The 22,479-nt window shown below is 42.4% G+C and overlaps 1 protein-coding gene across 1 annotated transcript in view; it reads left to right on the top strand.

The window, feature by feature from the left end:
- Positions 1-20,239, top strand: part of LOC138301337 (glycosyltransferase family 92 protein F49C12.5-like) — a 110,702-nt gene extending 90,463 nt beyond the window's left edge. Inside the window, exon 2 of the mRNA XM_069241705.1 lies at positions 13,854-20,239. Coding sequence (XP_069097806.1) covers positions 13,896-15,188 — 1,293 coding nt within the window. The 5' untranslated portion in view covers positions 13,854-13,895 and the 3' untranslated portion in view covers positions 15,189-20,239. The remainder of the gene's footprint in view (positions 1-13,853) is intronic.
- The last annotated feature ends 2,240 nt before the right edge of the window (positions 20,240-22,479 follow it).

Below are 22,479 nucleotides of genomic sequence, written 5' to 3'. Positions count from 1 at the left end.
ATCCCACTTGAGATTTAGTGGGATGGACGAGCTGCTGCTTGCATGACATTAAGACAGACAGCTTCCTGCTGTGCCCCTTGTAATATTGGCACACAGTTCCCCCATGACGAAGGTGGGACCCTCTCTGGTGATCCTTTCCTGCCTGTCAGTAAATCCACAAATTTCTATCGTAACTGTGTTTGCTTCTTTCAAAGTGGCCATGTTTTTTCCAAGTTGAGCGGCGGTGTTCCACCTTTCCACTCCCTGGGAGCTCCTCGGGTCACCATCAGGCTGGATTAATACCGCCATTGCCTGTACTTAATACCCTTGCAGGTTCAAAAATTAGACAAATCATTTAAAGCAGGCAATTTTCCGTTTTTAGTACAAACTTCAAACAGTACTTGTAGAAGAAAACACTATGAAATGTGTTCTACTGCTGCCCTATTGACTGCTGACTGTTAATTGCAGTAAACAAAGGCAGAAAGACTATGATAAAAATGAATACAGAGGACTTCATATTAAGTTCTACCTAAAAATAATTTATGGCCCTTTGCAGAAACTTAAACTGTGAACAGTAGGCTGGTATTTTTCTCTGGGAAAGGTGGTAACCCTAGATGCTCCAAGCAGGTGTTGTGACTCCATTTCCCCACCAGGAACTGGTACCTTTTATTTTAATGGTACCTTTTATTTGTATTCTCCCCGTCCTTCATATTCTATCCCCTCCTCTCCGTCAGGTCCCGCCTCCCTTTTTCCTCAGGCTACAGATGCATCATCTCCTGTTACAGCAAGCAGCCCCAGGGTCCTAGATTCTGACTCTACACCTCCCTATTTTAAAAACAGACCACAGTTCCTTTTGAGCTTAAATCTCCTCAATTCGTTGTCAGGATTGAGTCACCGGGCTGTTCTAATGAATGGTAGTCTTTGAGAAGGTTGCTCTTCTGTTGACGGTTCACAGGAGGGTTTGTGGTCCGTTCTTGGTTCATTATTTCTCAGACCTGCTTGTCTTCCTTGAGCAAAGGGGCGACCGTCTTGAAGAGGGTAGATATCGCTTAGGGTGTCTGCTTTTCTCCTCTGTTTTTGTTTGCATACCACCCACAATGTTTCAGGGATGGCATTGTATGTTTGTTGTATGGCGTCAGCACATAGCTTCATTTTCTGCTTCTTCACCCTGTCATTGACCCTGATCTTGTTGGCGTCATCAGGGCAAGACGACATCCATTGTGGGAGTTTGATTCTGACAGATAGCCTGAACTTGAATGAGTGTGGCAGGACTTTCTCCTGTCGAAGGAGGGGTGGTGCGATAAGTGCGCTGAACTTGGCACAGTGCTTTCTCAAGGGCTATGCCCTGCTCCGGTACCCCTCCGCGTGGTTCTTTGAGTGTGCTCAAGAATCATTTCACTACTCCATTGGCTTGGGGCCACAGCAGGGTTATCCTGTGGTGCTTGATGACCAACAAGTCCAGGTAGTCTTTGAATCCTCCCTGCTAAAAAGGGTCCCATTGTCTGACTTCAGGACTTTCGGGAGCCTCCATGTTGCGAAGATGTCTTCTGGTATACAGGTTAACTTGACAGCACTAGGTCATTAGATCATTTTGGCCACAGGGAATCATGAATATTCATCTACCACCACTAGGAGGTACTTGCGGTGGTCAGCGGGCCAAAGAAGTCAACAACCACAAGATCGCATCCCACATGCTGTTCGGTAGTTTGGACATCTCTAGTTGTAATTATCTCGTAGCAGGTGGTAGGTGCACGCACATTTGACATGCTTGCAGTTCGGTCTCTACAAAGGTGTCTGATTTAGGGCACCGCTGACTCTCTCAGGGCTTGTTTGGCCGTGACTACTACCAAGTGTCATTCATGTGCCAGTTTGATGGCTCATCTGCATAGACTCTCGGGGAGTACGAAAATAAGTCCTTCTTATCATACAGCAAGTTCCTCCTTGATGTTGTGAAAGGCTTTGATTTCTTCAAAGGCACAACCCCAGTCCTTGCTGTACTTTCAGTACTTCTACTTTTGGGTGTTGTTCAGATGTTTGACAAGTGTGAAGTCCCCATCATCCTCTGTGGCGACGACTACCTGGGGGTGAGTGCTGGGGGTATGCTTATGTTGACCATGTAGTGGAGGTATTCTTCAGTAATGGGTGTGCGCTGCCTCAACTAATATATTGGGTTCCTTGAGAAATAGTTGAGAGTTGTGTTCTTTTCCAGGCTTGTGGATGATGACAGTCGCATTCTAGGAAGCAAATCCCCCACCTTTCAATCCCAGAAGCCCTTTTGGCTCCGGATTCCCAAAAATTGTTAGGAGGGCCTAGTGATCGGTTATAATGGTGAACTGTTTTCCAAATAGAAAAATATGGAAATGTTCACAGGCCTAGACTACTGTCAGACTCTTTCTCAGATTGGGAGTATGCTCTCTCAGTGTGTAATAGGCTTCTGCTGGCATATGCTACCATATATTTCTGGAACTTCGGGTCCCTGAGTGTTGCACTAGGATGGCTCCTATAGCCCTGCCGGGCTGGCATTTACAGTGAAGTCTGTGGCCTGCTTGGGGCCAAAGTATGTCATAATGGTTGCATTTGCAATTGCCGTACTTATCTGTTGAAAGCTTTGTTCAAATTCCGGTGACTATTGGAAGATCACATTTTTTCTGGTTGGGTGTCAGAGCGGGCCCCGATAGTGGCATAATTGCATATGTATCTGGTACAGTAACTTGTCATCCCTAGGAAGTATCATAGCATATTTGCATCTCGTGGCAGGCTAGCACCGCGAGGGCTAGAACTTTGTCTGTGTCTGGGAGTATGTGACCAAAGAACTTCAGTTTGGTTTTGTGGAAATCGCATTTCTTGGAATCGAGGGTGAAAGCTTGGTTTAGTGGTTGACAGGTTTTCTCAAGTGCCACATCGTGTATCACATGCATGGTTCTTAATAGGAGAATGTCGCCTCTGTAGTTCAGTGCATTGGTCACCAGTTGGACAACACTGCGAATAACATCTTGGAAGATCTCAGCTGCTGACAAAATGTTGAAGGTTAGGCGTGTATCTCGGAAGAGGCCCAGGTGTGTGGGGAAAGATGTGATATATCAGCAACATTCTTCAAGTTCTATCTGGTGATACCCTTTATTTAGGTCAAGGTTAGAGAAGGTTTTAGCACCATTAAGCTGAGCAATCATGTCCGCAATGTGTGGGCCTCAGTGACTTACTCGCTCAATTGCGTTATCAGGCAGGCTTATGACAACGCAAGTCCTGACATCTCCCAGTCTGTCTTTCTTTGGCACTACCACGATCAGAGACACCCACAGGATGGGGCCTGTAGACAGCTTGATGATGTCTAGATGAAGGAGGTTTTTGATTGCCTTCTCTATGGATTCTTAGTGCTTAAAGCAGATGGAACGTCACTCGTCCGAAACTTTGTGCGATAGGGCAGACGTCCTTTTCAATGTGGAGATTGACATGCATACCTTTCAGTTTACCTGGGCTGCTTCAGAGCACAGGGATTGTTTGTTCGAAATCCATCTCTTACCTGTACGTGGTAGTTGATGGAGATCAGGTCCATTTCTGCAACTGTGGTCAGGATGAGGAGACAGGCGCCTATTGTTTTGTCTTGCAGTTACTTGGATTGCTATCTCACCATGTTTCACAGTTGTTGTAAATGATCCTCGGCTGTGCGGGGTTTGAATGTGGCCCATGTGTAGATTTAGATGTCAGATTGTTTTAGGCTTGGAGATTTGAAATCTTTGATCGAGGGGCATCACATTGATGGAGGCCCGCTGTCAATTATGACTGATATGTTGTGGCTATTCACTCTCTGTTGTACAATAGTCTTTGAGCTTCACTGGCAGTTTTGTAGCACCCCCAGGAGTATACGATGATCCCCAGGTTAGTGGCAGTGGCCAAGCGCAGAACTCTGGGTGCACACGTCTGTCATTCCAGTACCTAGAATTTGACAGTTGCTTCTCGTTTCTTGTGCTTGAGGACAGTGGTGAACTTCCCTAGGCAGTCCAGTGGTTTTCCTCAGCCCACAAGAAGATCTTCTTCTGAGTCTCAATCAGATGTGGGTGGACTGGTAGGTTTGCAAGATTGTGCATGTCTATTACATGTATTGATGCGCTGGTGAATGGTGGACGTCTAGATGATGATTCCATGTTCTGCACATGTTGCCTTGCTTTGTCGTTGGACCTGCGGCGGTGGTTGCTCTCTCTGTTCAGCTGTTCCTTGTGTCTGTAGTGTTCGGACATTTTTAGCCTGTCCTGAGCCTGACAGGCAAATTTGAAGTGGTTTTCTTTCCCACACCCTTTGCACACCTGTTATGGCCTCATGAAGGTAAGACAGGTCACATCTGTAATCTCTTCATGCAGGCCCATTGGGCGTGGCCTTGTGTTTGCCTTTGTGTGTTCAGTGACTGCTCCTCACGGTCAGTGCAGTCTCTTAGTGGGTCATCCCTGTTTCAATTGTGGCCCCTTGTTTCTCACTCTGTTCCTCCGCAAGTGCTGTGGCTAGCATTTATTTCAAGTGAGAGAGTTTCTCCAAGCATGCGTCTTCGGAATGCCTTTTACTGGTACCTGTAGATGGTCTTGAGTCTCATGGCTTCTTCATTGTTGAATTGTTAAGGAGAGGATTGTGGAGCTCAACAAATTTGTCCATCATTTTAGCTGGCTGCCGGCAGACTTTGTTGAACTAGAATCTCTCATAGTCCACTTTCATAGCAGGGTCAAACTTCTTTAGTGAAAGTGTGTCTTTCACCATTTGTACTTGGTGGCATACTCTTGCTGGATATTCTTCAGGGTCTCTTTGAGGGCATCTCCTGCTAGCATCTTAAGGTACTAGATCACTTTAGCATAATCTTGTTCTTCTGGTGCCTCAATAAAGTTGTCAAACGTTTTAAACCAGTCAGCCCATCTTGCGCCTACGTTGTGTATTTTTGTAATTTCAAATGGGGGTGGTGGTTTCAGGAAAACTTTAGCATCATATGTGGCTCTCCTGTCCTCAGTCATAATGATTGTTGGTCCACTGAGAATCCCAAAGTGGCAGCACTGAAGTGAGTTTCTGGGTGTGCCATTTGGTGTGTGTCTCTTTTGGGTGGCTGGAGCCCAATTTAAGATGGCCACTCTACATACTTAATCCTCACTTTACTTTCACAGGAGTATTGCTTTACCGGTCTCCGTGACCCCCAGATAACTTCCTAAATTCTCTCCCTGACCAACTTACCAATTTAATATGTAATAGACCACATTTGACTACCTTAGGCGATTTTAATATTCAGGTAGACAATGTAGATCAGACTCCGGCCAGACGCCTTCTGGCAGATGTGGAAGCTCTGGGTTTAAGACAGTTGATCAAAGGTCTGACACATGAAAAGGGGCATACCATTGACCTTGTTTTTAGTAATTTAGCTGTTCTATCCTCTAGTCCTTCCCTCCCTCTGGCATGGTCTGACCATTACCTAATTCCACTAAAGGTAGCCATTTCTACCGCAAGAGTCCTCCCCCAACCCACAGTTTGGTCCTGCAGGCCTTGGTAGAACCTCAATACAGAGAAATTGATTAGGCTTCTGGCCAGCGGGAAAAACGTTTTGTTTTTTAAGGAAAATGAGAAAGATACCGATCCTTTCAATGATTAGATTACCAACTGTCTAGACACCCTTCTCCCACACAAGACAATTACTGGCTCTCGTCAGAAAATTGGCGGTCAGTGGTTTACCCCTGATTTGTTATCGCTTAAAAAAAAGTGCAGGGCTCTTGAAGGAAGGTGGAGGAAATTTTTAGACCCAATGACTAGGTAGGAATATAGGAAATCAATCAGACTTTATCATGCAGAAATAAGATCTGCACAAGGGGCTTACTGTCCTAGTAGAATTATGCAGGCCTCTGGCTCCCCTAAAGAGGTCTTTCAGGTGCTTAAAGAAATTCTTCATCCCCCTTTAGAGGGTAATCTAGTTGAAGCCTCAGAAGAACACAGTAATAACGTAGCTAGGTTCTTTCGACAAAAAATTAGTGTCATCCATTCGAATCTCTCAAAGGAGAAGGCCAAGCTGGTGGCACAGACTAAACCACCTCTGAATAGTAAAGCTATTATATCTCATTTCCCCCCTCTTTCTCAAGACCAGACTGTCTCTCTTCTGACTGGATTGAATTACGGTTCCCTTCTTGATCCAGCTCCCCTTCCATATTATCCTGTGGGGCCCCGGTATTGTCCCTGAACAGTGGAAACACGCTATAGCTAAGCCTTTGTTGAAGAAATCCAACCTGGACGCCATTGATCTTAATAACTATAGGCCCATATCATTACTTCCTGTAATGGCTAAATTATTGGATAAGTACATCAACTCCCAATTATCCACGTTCTTGGAAAGTAACAATATCCTCCATCCCACTCAGATGGGGTTCAGGCCTCTTCACAGTAGTGAGTCAGCTTTGATAGCCGTTATGGAAGATGCAAAGATGCGGATGGATCAGGGTCAGGTGACAGCTGTCATTCTCCTGGACTTGAGTGTGGCGCTTGACACAGTGGAGCACCACACACTCGCACATAGGATGAGGGATATAGTAATTAAAGGTTTAGCACTCAGCTGGCTTACTTCATTTCTTGAGGACAGGAGCTGTGGGGTGCCACAGGGATCATCACTTAGCGCTATGCTATTTAATAATTACATGGCCCCCCTGGCGGAGCTAGTGGAATCCTTTGGTCTCTCATTGGTTTTCTATGCAGATGGCACCCAGCTAGTGGTTTCATTCTCCGAAAAATGGAGGGGCAACAGGATCTTCTCTGTCTTCATGTCTACGAGCAGTTGCAGGTTGGATGACAAACAGTATGCTCCAACTGAATGGGGACAAAACAGAAATAATAATCCTAGGCCACTACTCCGATCCAGTTGACATTCCTCTACTTCCTTCCCTTCTGGAGGAATTGCCTGCTCCTAAGAAGTAGCTTAAAAGTCTGGGAATCTGGTTAGATCCCATTCTCACCCTAGAACATCACGCCAAGAAAGTCTCTGGTGCCTGCTTTGGATCACTAAGACTTATAAGAAAGGTTTTTGGAATACTCACTCCTCTCGTGAAAAGGCTTACTATTCAAGCAATTATCATGTCGAAACTTGACTATAGCAATAGTTTGTTCCTTGGTTTCCCCAAATTTGTGATTAGGAAATTGCAGGTAGTCCAGAATGCCACAGCACGCCTTTTACTAGACATTCCAAGGTAAACTTCGGCAAAACTGGCTTTGGCCTCCCTCCACTGGCTTCCTGTGGAGCAACATATAACATTTAAAACCTTATGCTTCATCCATAGATCACTACACAATAGGGGGTCCTCATTTGTTAAAAAGCCTGGCCACTTTCTATAAGCCCAATAGAGTCCTTAGATCCGCCACATCAGCTTTGGCCATACTGCCTAAAACTTTTTTAAAAAGCCTGATGGGGCAGCACTACGATGGGATATTTAGGGGCAAAACTGTGGAATTCTCTCTCCCTCTCAGGATCCGGCTACTTAGCCATGAACTTGACTTCTGAAAGGCCATTAAAACCTGGCTCTTTTAGGCATTACTGTCCCCGCCCACGGCTTATGTTGTTGTCCTTTTATCGCTACGAGGCCTTTGGGTAGTTAGGTGCTATATAAGTCAAATAACATAACATACTTCCCCAATCTGAAATGGCGGCTGCTGATTGGATTTGGTCTCAGGCGACCTTTAGGAGATTTCACCGGTCTGTTAGGGTTTTATTGCAGGGTCAAAACCCTTGCTTGTTCTGGGTGGGGCTAACATGCAGTGCTGTTTGACGGTGTTAGTGAGGCTGCTGGCCAACTTGTTGCATGTATACACAGCGGGTTCGGCAGGTGCTGAGTGGCGGCCTGTTAACTGAGGTGAAGCTGCAGTGGTGGGCCCATGCTTTGGAAACTCTGTGGCACCTTGGCGAGCTGTGGTCCAAGCTGCGGGTGCCTGTGCCCTGGATGGAGGGGCCGACCACGTGTAGTATGGAGCAGGGCCAGCTGGGCCTTCTGGTGGGTCAGGCTGCCTCGTCGCCAGCTATCATGTCCCCATTTCTGCAGCCTAAAAACAAGACAACAACAACGGAGGTGAACAGTATCCTGTATTTCATGCCTTGCAAGTCAATACAAACTGTATTCACTCTGTCCTGAGTATTCTATCCACATCCCTCTCTCAAGTCCCGCCTCCCTGTTCCCCTGGGCTGTAGATACATCATCTCCCCTTGCAGACAGCTGCCCCGGGGACCTAGAGCATGGTTGGGTCCTTGGGCCGAGTGGCAGGCCCTCTTGCACCTCTGGCCACCATCAACTCATTGCCAAATATGTAGAGGTATAATGCACAGATAAATCACAAAGGTTAGACATCAATTTAGTAGCAAAGAGATTGAAAAGAGCCCACCAGATACCGAACATTGCGACCAGCTCTCACCTACAAGCGTCAAAGAACTGTCAGAGAACTAAAACTGGACTTTGCTAGAATTGTTGCACATCGGACCCAGGTCACCCCTTGTCCAGAGAAGCAATTTGCCTCCAGTTTTATTCTTCATAGGCCGTGTACTTCACTACGTTTACAAAGATGTTACTAAAAATTATACAAGCTATGACATAACCAAGTTGGCAACTGTGGACACCCTTACAGGTGACAACAATAAAACTACAAGAGTAATTTGAGTTGAAACTAATCACAAAACGTTGGTCAATACATATTAACTTGCAGGTTTGGCCCATGTGTCGCATCTTTAACATCAGATGTCTTTATGTCAAATACCACTGAACTGGCAGAAATTATGTTTGATAGAATCCTGTTCAGAAGCACAAAATTCCACCAGGTCCTGTGAATTGGTAACAAAACAGTTTTCCAGTAAATGCATATATGTTCACACCTAGGTTACAATTGGTTGCAGTTGGGCAGGCAGACTATTATCGTTAATCAGGCCTTCTACAAGCAAATCATTATTACGATTAACAATTTAGGAAACGTATGTCTGGTAAGACGATGCGACCAACTTCATATTCGGTTTCCATTATTTGCCACACACGACAGGAAAAAAAGGCTTCTCAAAAATCTGTTTTAACCTTCCATGCATTCCACGTTTAATTGTTTTATGCACAAGTAATTTAGGCTAAAGTCAGCCTGACTGAGAGTACTCACCAATAACTCAACGACACATTGGAGCTCCTAGACCTTGTTCTGCATTAAACGTGTAGTACTTTTTATGCAACAAAACAATGGCTCACTCGGAAGGAGGTTACATGGAAGCATAATTTAAGTAACACAGTAATACATCTCTCAGATTCCTTTTGCCCCAAAGTGAAGGTGTGAATATATTCAGCAATTGCAGAGGTGAGCCACCTAGGAGAGAAGAAACAACAACACAAACGAACATTCTTAGCTGGAAAGTCATTATATATTTAAGAAGACACAAAAGGAAAGAAAATCTCCTAAGAAAATCTCCTAACAGTGTGTTAATATGCAAATAAGGTGCAAAGCAATACAATATATTCATATTAAATAATATTTTTTAAATGCAATAGGGTGTATGTAAAAAAAAGGTTATCTTATGCCAGTAGTTGGTAGAAGCTTTGACACACTACTACATGCAATACATCTTATTAAAAGACCAAACAGTCCACAAATTGGTCATTGAATTAACATGTTTCGGCTCCAAAGGCTAACTTGACCAGGGCCATCATCAGGACAGGGTCTAAGAAAAAGCAACTGAGGGACAGTCAATAGAGACACCTCCAAACAGGAATAGGTCAGATGAAAAGAAGAGTGCATACATTGTCATCGGGAGCGGTTATAGGACCAGTAGTTCAGGATGCCGGAATGACGCCAGCCGTGAGCAAGAATGAATTTCACTATTTGTAAGACACCCAGTAAGTGGCCAAAAATATGGCAAGGATAGAACTGGCACTGCAAACACTGCATGCAGTAGCTAGGGTGGAGAGTACTGAGACGGCACCAGCTAGCCTAAGCTGGCAGCCAAGGTGCCACATAAAGAACTGTTAGGTTATCGAAGCGCAAGGGAAGCCAGTCCACCAGGCGACCTACATGCAAAAAGGCCTAAACCAAAAGCAGAGCCAAATGCAGGAAGCAGTTTAAGCCAAAGGTGTTGTGCAGCAGTTGTGTGTGTGGTATGACCGTCAAATTGGTTGGGCGTGAAATATACATGGAATACACTCTGTGCTACAGTTCTCCCCTCTGCACTCTTCTATTCCCAAACAACAGTCAATACGCATACTGGACAACCTGTACGGTTAAGACAATATAGCATGCCTTAAAATTCTAGATTTATGGATCACTGGCACACTGTGTGTTCTTCTATATCACAACTATCGATCCATGATCTTAAGTAGACCACATTTATCAATGAATTACAAATCTATTTGGGCAGTCCATTGCCACTCATATGTTCATAATAACAATCATTTTGTTTTAAGGCATCCACAAAAGACCAAATCCTCAAATTTGTGCTACATCAGAGGATATTCAAGAGAAAGATGGTGCAGTGTGTAAACTCCTGTAGGTTAATCAAATGCATTCAAGCTGTATCTTGGGTTGCATTGGAAAAAAACATTTTACTTAGACATTTCTATCTTTAAGTTGGCCTGTGAGTGAATTTAGCGAAAGACTCTCACAGCTGATCCTAAAACAAGAGCTGTGCAGAGCCCCATCTTTCTCCTCTGTACAGTGAGGCTCTGCCTGCTCCTCCTTCAACCCGGCCTCTCCTCCCTGCCGTGACCTTAGAGCGCAATGATGTACTTCACAATAGGGGTCATGCGTGAAGACACTACACACTGGAGTCTTAAAATCCTACTTTTTTCCCACAATTCTCTGAGGGCCTACAATGCACTGTTGTGGTTGATAGATCAACTAAAATGAGTCATAAACAAAGAAGTGTAGTTCACCTGTCCTGCTGGAGCAGCACTCAACCTAGAATAAAGACCTGGGACTATGTGGAGAGAAAGTGTGTGGGCCCTTACTTGTAACCTTGATGAATGTGACTCCTTGCTCTTCCTCATCCCCAGCCCTGGATGTACAAGACTTTTAGTTATAGCTCAGACTTCATTCGCCTATTCAAGCAAAGCAATTGAGTCTTTTATGGTTCGCCCTATTTTTACATTTGTTCATTTCATTTAGCTTTATAAATCTTTTTTCATTTGCAATTACTGATGCATTTATTTTATTACCAAAAAAACAACGTGCATTCAATTTCTTGAGTTTTTTGTTCACATATGTATGTATTCATTTTCGAAGTCGGTGCTTAAGCGAACGTTTAGCTTTACACATGAGTATTTAAAGGAGTTCTCACATTACTTCTCTTACCATTCGTCAATGTCAGAAGGCATATTTTTCTCAAAATGAAAGCTTTAATTAGGATAAATGCACCCTAATATGTTGAATTGTTTCATACTATTTACTTTTTCACTTATGCTTTTGGTACTGTTGTATTGATTTCTGCAATTATTTTGTTTCACTCATCCTGCAATAAAATTTGTTTGAAAATAAAGGCCTATAAAAATCTTATGTGCAGTTTTGACGAAAACCTGCTAAAACTTGATAAATAAACATGCCTGACAGTCTCTAGCATTATTACATACCCAATAGGCTTCATCCCCAGGTAATTTGAAGCAGAGACATGGATTTTAACTTCTCTTTCTATTCTGCCAATAATTATCAAGTTGGTTCAAACCTGTGCTTGGCAAAGAGTGTCTCCAAGTCGTGTTTACATAAGGCTTGCATCATTCTCAGCATAGTCATAATTTACACCCCGGTGGATAAATGCATTAAAAGCGCTAAATCAATAATGAATACATTTAAGCTGTGATACCTTTTATTGGAAATTGGGTTACTGGTTGAGGAAGGGCGAAGCCCTATCCAAGCAGAAACCACAAATCCTTTGAAGGCGAAGTTACATGCAAACCAAAAACTAACTGTGCTTAACCCTCTCGTAGCTTGGCCTAAAGTAGTCAGGCTTAACTTAGAGGCAATGTGTAAAATATATGTGCAACTCTGTGAATAGTAATAAAGTGAAAAAACACCAGAACAATTCCACACCAATTAAGAAAAATATAATTAAATCTAATAAATTATTTGAGATGAAAATAACAAAAAAAACCAATCAGTAGAACTGAAGAAAAGGAATTTTAAAGATTTCAGGTAAGTGTAGCACCAAAAAGAACAAAGCGTCACTTGTGGTGTTCTGGTTGAGACCAGTTGAAGGTTACAAGTTCAGGCCGACGATGGAGTGCGGACTGAATACAGGGACCAGATTAGTCTAGCTGAAAGAGTTACCTTCAAAGTCCAGCTCCAAGAGTTTTGTTTGCATTGGAAGGGCCCACGAAGAGCAGGGAGAGTTTTGTGGATGGTCATCAATGTAGCATGAAGAGCAGGTTGGGTGTCCTGTACGGTCATCGTTGTAATGAGAAGACGCTGTCAGGCATCACAGAAGGTACATTTTGGGGGTCAGTAACTCACTCCAGCAGAGGCCAGCAGGGCTCAGGAAGGTCCAGTTGCAAGTCCAGGTGCAGGTCGAGGCAACAGGTCAGCAGAGCAGTTGCAGGGAGCCTCTGTAACTTGTAACGTCCCGGTAGCTCAGAACAGGTGGTCAGTCAGCCAACCCTTGGAGTCACTTTAGCCTGAAGGGTGCAGTCCCAGTCTTCCTTTTCAGCACGCAGGGCAGCAGGCAGCAAAGCAGCAGGCAGCAGAGTGGCAGTCCTTCTGGCAGAAAAGCAGCACAGCAGTCCTATTTCTGTAGTACCCACAGGTCCAGTAATGTACTGCAGAGTTGTGTCTGAGGGTCCAATATTTATATACGGTGCTCACTTTGCAGTAGGAAAAGCATCTGGAGTTTTCCCTTTGAAGTCCTTGAAGGTTCCTGCCTCCCCCATCCTAGCTGACTGCATGAACAATGCAGTGGCGACAAGTAGTTTGTGTGAGAGCAGGAACAGCCTATTCATTTGCAAATGTGAGGTTGTGTACTGCTGTGCCTCTCATCCTACCAGTTGATGGCCCATCCAGGCACACCTAATCTCTCTATTGTGTGGCTCTCTGGGAGGAATAACCAATTTCAACTGTCAACTACACCCAGTCATGTGACCCTGAAACAGGAGGCAGGCACTTTCTAAAAGTGACATTTTCAAAATTCGAACTTTAAATCCAACTTTACATTAATGAGGATTTTAATTACAATTTCTCAGATTCCAAACATGGCATTCCTATCTGCTATTGACTGAGGTTATCAATTATTATGTGTAATAAGTTAACCCAATGTTATCCTATGGGAGAGATAGGCCCTCTTAGTGGTAAAATATAATTTAGGAGTTTTTAAATACCAGGACATGTAAAACTTAAAAGTACATGTCCAACTTTTAAATACATTGCACCCTGCTCTCTGGGCTATTTAGGGCCTAAACTAAGGGCGACCTATATGTAATAAAAAGGGAGATTGGCAAGGTACACCTCCTACCAAGCCAAATCAAAATCTCGGTTTAAAACTGCACACAGAGATTGAAGTGGCAAGCCTGAGACAGTTTAAAGAAGTACTTCAATGGGTGGCACAAAAAGTGCTGCAGGCCCACTAGTAGGATTTAATTTAAAGGTCCAGAGTACATGTAGTACCACTTTACTAGGGTCTAAGCAACTTAAATATGCCAATTGGGTGTAAGCCAATGTTACCCTGTTTAAAGGAGTGAGTACAAAAACGTTAGCGCTATTTAGCAGTGGTATTATGTGCAGAATCCTAAGGGCAGCTAAACAAGGTCAGCAAAAACAGGAGGCTGAAAGCCAAAAAGTAGGGCAGAAACCACAACAAGGATGTCAGGTCCAACACCTTTGAGTTAACAATACTTTTTATTTTTTCATTAAACCATGTGCCTTTATTTCATTTACAGGTATATGGACACTGCTGTACAAGAGAAGTAAACCATTTGGAAATGTTTTCGCTAACAAAATGGTGGGTGTGCATTTTACTGGGTGTCATACTAGTGACATCTGTGATGCACCATGTGCTACAAAAAGTTTCCATCCTTACAAAAAATAAAGAACAAGAACATTCCAGTGCAAGTATTACACCCCTGAGTAACAACCGAACCTTCATAATGGGAGCTTATTACGATAACCGAGAAAAAAACCTGGTACGATTGATCAGCATTGTTCATCGGCAGGATGTAAAAGAACTCTACTGTTGGATCAACTGCAGTACAATTAAGGGCTACATGACCGTAAACAAGGCAGTGATCGATTTTATTGCCCATGATTTTGGATACCCTTATGTCATTGCGCATTTGCTTTGCCCAGATGTCATCAATTGCACCCCAGAATATGTGTCAATTCACTGGTCTAACAAAAGCGACATTGCCAAGCTGCCTGTATTTAAGATAAGAAACCGCGCACCCAATACAATGTCTGCAGACTTCACGGTGTGTATTTCCACTATGTTTGGAAATTCAACCAACGTTTTACAACTCGTTCAAGCCATAGAGATGTACAAAGTGCTTGGTGCCCAGAAAGTGATGATATATAAACATAGCTGCAGCTTACTGGTAGACAGGGTCTTACAGTATTATATCTCTGAAGGTACTGTTGAGGTGATTCCTTGGCCGATTGACTTATATCTTGATGTCTCTTCAAACTGGCACTTTAGAATGGAGCCTTACCCAAGAGATTTGGGTTATTACGGACAACTGGCAACCCTTAATGACTGTGTCTACAGAAATATGTATAGCAGCAAGTATGTGGTAATCAATGACTTGGATGAAATTATTGTCCCCAAAAAGCACACTAATTGGGCAGACATGATGGATGATCTCAAGAAGCAATATCCAAGTACCGGTATCTTCTTCTTTCAAAACCGCGTCTTCCCCAACAACGTGGTAGACTCAACTTTGAATGTCTCAGCATGGAGAGCAATACCAGGATTTAACCTCTTGCAACATGTATACAGGGAACCAGCGACCCCTTATCATGAGAAAATGATAGTCAATCCCAGGAAAGTGATACAGATTTCAGTTCACACTGTTTTAAAAGGATACGGACATCGGTTGGTGGTGCCTAGTGAGTTTGCATTTACCCATCATTGCAGACAAGCTATGAAACCCGAGTTACCAAAAGAATCCTTAATTAGGGACACAATTCTGTGGAAGTACAGTCCATCCTTAATCAGAGGCATTGAACAGTTTAAAAACAACAGCTCAATATTTGGAACCTTTCTACCACAAACACCATGAGAGTGGTCCACCAACAGCAGTGACTCTAAATAAAACAGCGGTCCATCAGTTTGTCCAATAGACCTCTCAGAAGATGGAGGAAAATACAAAATATATATTTTTTAAGACAAGCCAAATGCCGTGTGTACAGATATAGTGGCAGCACAAACAGGAAAAAACAGTGCAGTAAAAAAGGAACATTGAAAACATTTAGACACAGATTTACACACATTATGCACTTTTCGGGATGACCTGTGAAGATTAATAACCGTGGTCTCTGTGCAGCAAGAAGTGTTGTCCATGAATGTTTCCATGGTATACACTTAAAAACTACTTGTGAAGCCTATCAGAGGTATTATACTTGGTACTTTTTTCAAAAGTCAACTAACTGAGTTGCATTGATCATGAGAATCACAATGCTTAACTTCCATTTCCTGGTATGATATGTTATCCGAAGATTGTAAACACTCAGGCAGTGATGTATATAATGAAACTTCCAAAAGGCAGCCTTTAATGGAATGCAAGCACCTCATGCTCGGATTGTAATGCTGATTTCAGGAATATTTTAAGGACTAACTCCTCATTAATATGATAATTTCTCCATGAATGGGGGACAATGCCCTGGCTTCTGCTGGTAAATGAACACAAGGGATACACAGTGTGTCAGTCAGGAAACAAGAGTATTTAACTTCGGTTCAAGTGATAGTGGTTCACTGGGTACTTATTTACTAAAGGAATAATAAATAAGGTGGAAGTCCTGTGTATCCACAAGTGTTATGATCTCTAGGGGAAAAGTTATTTCATGCCCACATAGATCGAATCTACTGCCACCAGCATCTGGAAAAACTTGCACAGCATGAAATGTTTATCTCCCCACAACACATGACAATTACATTTTAAAACTGGATTCAGTCCTGGCCTTTTCACTGATCATCTGGGCAGATGCACTGTTCATCCTTCTCCTGGAGACCCTCCTCGTCTAGTGCCCTCCTTCCTGGCATTAATTGCATGAAGGTGGTGGTATCAGCCTTGTCCCTCAGCCAAAGAAGCAGAGGTCTAAATTCTACCCTTAAGGCCAATTACAAGCCTTTAAATACATGCAGAGGTCCAAACACTGTCTAATATACACTTAGGGGGTCATTATGAGTTTGGCGGATGGAAAAGGCCGTCCGCCAAACTCCCGCAGTCATGTTGCATCCAGTGCGGCCACCTTACCGCGGGCCCCAATATGAGTTCCCTGCTGGGTCAGCAGGTGGAAACGGTGTTTCTGCACGCTGGCCCAGCAGGGAACAGCCTACAACATTGACGCCAGCTCATAATTGAGCCGGCGGCAATGTTGCAGTGCGTAGGGTGCACCAGCACCAGTTGTGCTGTTCACTGCCTGCAATGCAGACAATAAACAGCGTGACAGGCTGGCCATGGAGGCCCCTCTACTGCCCATGCAAGGTGCATAGGTAGTGCAGGCACCCACCTGGGGCCCCATACAATCCATCTCCCCCAGCCTTCGCATGGCGGTGCAAGCAGTGCCACCCTGGGGATTACGACCACCAGCTCTCCCTGTGGAGGTAAACTGGCGGTCCTACCGTGGCGCAACCGCCACAGTCTTAATGTGGTGGTCAGACCATTGCCAAAGCGGTCGGACCACTGTTCTAGTGGTGGTCAGACCGCCACCGCGACCCTGGCGGTTTTAATGAGGCCCTTAGACTCAGATGGCGATGTTTATTTATGAATTTTCCAGTCTAGGGTGATCTGTTGTATTTGAATACATACATCACATTATCATGTTTCCTGCACTGTATGATTACTTCTCTATGAGGACTATATTGTTGCTAAGTGAATGAATGAATACATATTTTTGAACAACCTTTTAAAGTATGTGTAGGTAATATACAAATATTGGCCAGGCTTTTCTGTACGTTGATGATTTGCCCACTTGCGAATGAGTTAGACATGTCACCATATGTATTAATGTTTCACTAAATAAGTCCACGGTGAACCAGCGTTGCTTCCAACTGGCTTCCCCAAGCATGTAAAACATACTACACTGTTTTTGGACTGTGAAGACAATTAGAAATGAACTTCCTGGTGACATCAGAGCCTGAAGTCCCACTGTGGACACACTCACTAGATCCCACTCTTCCTCAAAGCATTAAATGAAATAGGCCTTCACTAAAACTTTCCTTACAGGAAAATACAAGAGGTTGGGCACCAGCTGCAATTACCAGTGAGCACTTGATTGGAAAAACCTTAAACAATTATTTTATCTTCAAGAGCTGTTTGCAAAGACCTATTGTTCTGTAACCACAATTTTTCAAATGTAGCTTATACTAAAAAACTTAATTTGGTATGAGCTATTTTTGGGTATGTTTGGTGTTTGTCTTGCTGCTGTGCTATCATCATATTTTTTCATGATAACCACTGAATGTAAATGATTCCCATTTTAATTTAATATATATTCTAACAATAATAAGATGTTGCTTATATAGAGGATTCACCGAAATACATTGCAATGAAAATGTTATTTACACAAATATTATCACTCAGTTGAAATTTGTACTTGGTTTATCTGACTCAGAAGTATCAGCAGTTGAATCAATCGTATGAAAGACTTTGGCATAAAGAGCTCAGTGCCCTGTAATATCTTACCTTACCTCACGTTGAGATCTTTAAAATCTTCCATGGCTCCCGCCCTCACAGACTAGTATTTGACACCTTTGTTTGAGGTCTATACACAAACCAAGCATTGCAAAGCAAATAGGTCTAGCTTTAATGTGTTGAACCGTGCAAGCACAAAACATATGGGAGCCAGATGTGCGAACAGATTTTGCGATTACAAAGGGTACGATTAGAAAAATCGGACCCTTAGCAAGTGCAAAATTACCTTTTGGCATGTACAAAACTCAGATTGCTATTCGGTAACATGTTACAGAATCGTAATTTGGGATAGGGAGTACATTCCAAATCTCTATTTGGAAGGAGTGCACTTAGGGCATCCTTTTCAAATAGCTATTCACAATGAGTTGTATTGAGGTTTTGTGATTGAAATCCAGTCGCAAAACAATACTGTTTTACTGACTACATGAAGATACTGGTAACCCAATCACAAACGGGAAAGGATTCCACAGTGACTCCTTCCCCTTTGTGAATGGTCAAAAACATTTTTTAGGTGTAGCCTAGTCTTAGAAAAGTTCATAAACGTTATTAATTTCTTTTTTTTTTTTTAAAAACACATTCCGTTTTCCTTTAAGGTAAAAGGGATGCATCTAAAAAAAGTTGCTTAGTCTTAAAAGCAATCACAGACATGGAGGTCTGCTGACCTTAACAGGCCACCATCAATGTGATGGCAGCAAATCATATCAGGTCGCAATTCAACCTACTCCATTAATATTAATGAATTGCACTTCACTAAGATTCATATTTTGCGACCCGAAGTACATAGGCTGGTTCTCAAAACACTGGATTCGCTAAAATTCGGCACACAAATAGTGATCATATTCGTATACCTGACCCATACTTTTATCAACAAAGTGACTGAGGAACAGACTCAGTTTTTCACATCTGAATTAACACCGAACATTGCGACCAGCTCTCACCTACAAGCGTCAAAGAACTGTGAGAGAACTAAAACTGGACTTTGCTAGAATTGCTGCACATCGGACCCAGATCACCCCTTGTCCAGAGCAGCAATTTGCCTCCAGTTTTATTCTCCATAGGCCGTGTACTTCAATACGTTTACAAAGATGTTACTAACAATTATACAAGCTATGACATAGCCAAGTTGGCAACTGTGGACACCCTTACAGGTGACAACAATAAAACTACAAGGGTAATTTGAGTTGAAAACTAATCACAAAACGTTGGTCAATACATGTTAACTTGCAGGTTTGGGCCATGTGTCGCATCTTTAACATCAGATGTCCTTATCGTCAAATACCACTGAACTGGCAGAAATTATGTTTGATAGAATCCTGTTCAGAAGCACAAAATTCCACCAGGTCCTGTGAATTGGTAACAAAACAGTTTTCCAGTAAATGCATATATTTTCACACCTAGATTACAATTGGTTGCAATTGGGCAGGCAGACTATTATCGTTAATCAGGCCTTCTACAAGCAAATCATTATTACGATTAACAATTTAGGAAACGTATGTCTGGTAAGACGATGCAATCAACTTCATATTCGGTTTCCCTTATTTGCCACACACGACAGGAAAAAAGGCTTCTCAAAAATCTGTTTTAACCTTCCATGCATTCTACGTTTAATTGTTTTATGCACAAGTAATTTAGGCTAAAGTCAGCCTGACTGAGAGTACTCACCAATAACTCAACGACACATTGGAGCTCCTAGACCTTGTTCTGCATTAAACGTGTAGTACTTTTTATGCAACAAAACAATGGCTCACTCGGAAGGAGGTTACATGGAAGCATAATTTAAGTAACACAGTTATACATCTCTCAGATTCCTTTTGCCCCAAAGTGAAGGTGTGAATATATTCAGCAATTGCAGAGGTGAGCCACCTAGGAGAGAAGAACCAACAACACAAACAAACATTCTTAGCTGGAAAGTCATTATATATTTAAGAACACACAAAAGGAAAGAAAATCTCCTAAGAAAATCTCCTAACAGTGTGTTAATATGCAAATAAGGTGCAAAGCAATACAATATATTCATATTAAATAATGTTTTTTAAATGCAATAGGGTGTATGTAAAAAAAAGGTTATCTTATGCCAGTAGTTGGTAGAAGCTTTGACACACTACTACATGCAATACATCTTATTAAAAGACCAAACAGTCCACAAATTGGTCATTGAATTAACATGTTTCGGCTCCAAAGGCTAACTTGACCAGGGCCATCATCAGGACAGGGTCTAAGAAAAAGCAACCGAGGGACAGTCAATAGAGACACCTCCAAACAGGACTAGGTCGGATGAAAAGAAGAGTGCATACATTGTCATCGGGAGCGGTTATAGGACCAGTAGTTCAGGATGCCGGAATGACGCCAGCCGTGAGCAAGGATGAATTTCACTATTTGTAAGACACCCAGTAAGTGGCCAAAAATATGGCAAGGATAGAATTGGCACTACAGACACTGCATGCAGTAGCTAGGGTGGAGAGTACTGAGACGGCACCAGCTAGCCTAAGCTGGCTGCCAAGGTGCCACATAAAGAAATGTTAGGTTATCAAATCGCAAGGGAAGCCAGTCCACCAGGCGACCTACATGCAAAAAGGCCTAAACCAAAAGCAGAGCCAAATGCAGGAAGCAGTTTAAGCCAAAGGTGTTGTGCAGCAGTTGTGTGTGTGTGGTATGACCGTCAAATTAGTTGGGCGTGAAATATACATGGAATACACTCTGTGCTAGAGTTCTCCCCTCTGCACTCTTCTATGCCCAAATAACAGTCAATACGCATACTGGACAACCTGTACGGTTAAGACAATATAGCATGCCTTAAAATTCTAGATTTATGGAACACTGGCACACTGTGTGTTCTTCTACATCACAACTATCGATCCATGATCTTAAGTAGACCACATTTATCAATGAATTACAAATCTATTTGGGCAGTCCATTGCCACTCATATGTTCATAATAACAATCATTTTGTTTTAAGGCATCCACAAAAGACAACATCCTCAAATTTGTGCTACATCAGAGGATATTCAAGAGAAAGATGGTGCAGTGTGTAAACTCCTGTAGGTTAATCAAAAGCATTCAAGCTGTATCTTGGGTTGCATTGAAAAAAAACATTTTACTTAGACATTTCTATCTTTAAGTTGGCCTGTGAGTGAATTTAGCGAAAGACTCTCACAGCTGATCCTAAAACAAGAGCTGTGTAGAGCCCCATCTTTCTCCTCTGTGCAGTGAGGCTCTGTCTGCTCCTCCTTCAACCCGGCCTCTCCTCCCTGCCGTGACCTTAGAGCGCAATGATGTACTTCACAATAGGGGTCATGCGTGAAGACACTACACACTGGAGTCCTAAAATCCTACTTTTCCCCCACAATTCTCTGAGGGCCTACAATGCACTGTTGTGGTTGATAGATCAACTAAAATGAGTCATGAACAAAGAAGTGCAGTTCACCTGTCCTGCTGGAGCAGCACTCAACCTAGAATAAAGACCTGGGACTATGTGGAGAGAAAGTGAGTGTGGGCCCTTACTTGTAACCTTGATGAATGTGACTCCTTGGTCTTCCTCATCCCCAGCCCTGGATGTACAAGGCTTTTAGTTATAGCTCAGACTTCATTCGCCTATTCAAGCAAAGCAATTGTGTCTTTTATGGTTCGCCCTATTTTGTACATTTGTTAATTTCATTTAGCTATATAAATCTTTTTTCATTTGCAATTACTGATGCATTTATTTTATTACCAAAAAACAACGTGCATTTAATTTCTTGAGTTTTTTGTTCGCATATGTATGTATTCATTTTCGAAGTCGGTGGTTAGGCGAAAGCTTTACACATGCACATGAGTATTTAAAGGAGTTCTCACATTACTTCTCCTACCATTCGTCAATGTCAGAAGGCACATTTTTCTCAAACTGAACGCTTTAATTAGTATAAATGCACCCTAATATGTTGAATAGTTTCATACTATTTACTTTTTCACTTATGCTTTTGGTACTGTTGTATTGATTTCTGCAATTATTTTGTTTCATTCATTCTGCAATAAAATTTGTTTGAAAATAAAGGCCAATAAAAATCTTATGTGCAGTTTTGACGAAAACCTGCTAAAACTTGATAAATAAACATGCCTGACAGTCTCTAGCATTATTACATACCCAATAGGCGTTATCCCCAGGTAATTTGAAGCAGACACATGGATTGTAACTTGTCATTCTATTCTGCCAATAATTATCAAGTTGGTTCAAACCTGTGCTTGGCAAAGAGTGTCTCCAAGTCTTGTTTACATAAGGCTTGCATCATTCTCAGCACAGTCATAATTTACACCCCGGTGGGTAAATGCATTAAAAGCGCTAAATCAATAATGAATTCATTTAAGCTGTGATACCTTTTATTGGAAATTGGGTTACTGGTTGAGGAGGGGTGAAACCCTATCCAAGCAGAAACCACAAATCCTTTGAAGGCGAAGTTACATGCAAACCCAAAACTAACTGTGCTTAACCCTCTTGTAGCTTGGCCTAAAGTAGTCAGGCTTAACTTAGAGGCAATGTGTAAAATATATGTGAAACTCTGTGAATAGTAATAAAGTGAAAAAACACCAGAACAATTCCACACCAATGAAGAAAAATATAATTAAATCTAATAAATTGTTTGAGATGAAAATAACAAAAACAAAACAATCAGTAGAACTGGAG

This window comes from Pleurodeles waltl, chromosome 6 (genome assembly GCF_031143425.1).
Source record: "Pleurodeles waltl isolate 20211129_DDA chromosome 6, aPleWal1.hap1.20221129, whole genome shotgun sequence".
NCBI lineage: Eukaryota > Metazoa > Chordata > Amphibia > Caudata > Salamandridae > Pleurodeles > Pleurodeles waltl.
Note: the sequence above shows the minus strand (reverse complement) of the source record. Positions and strands in the feature narration are given on the sequence as shown.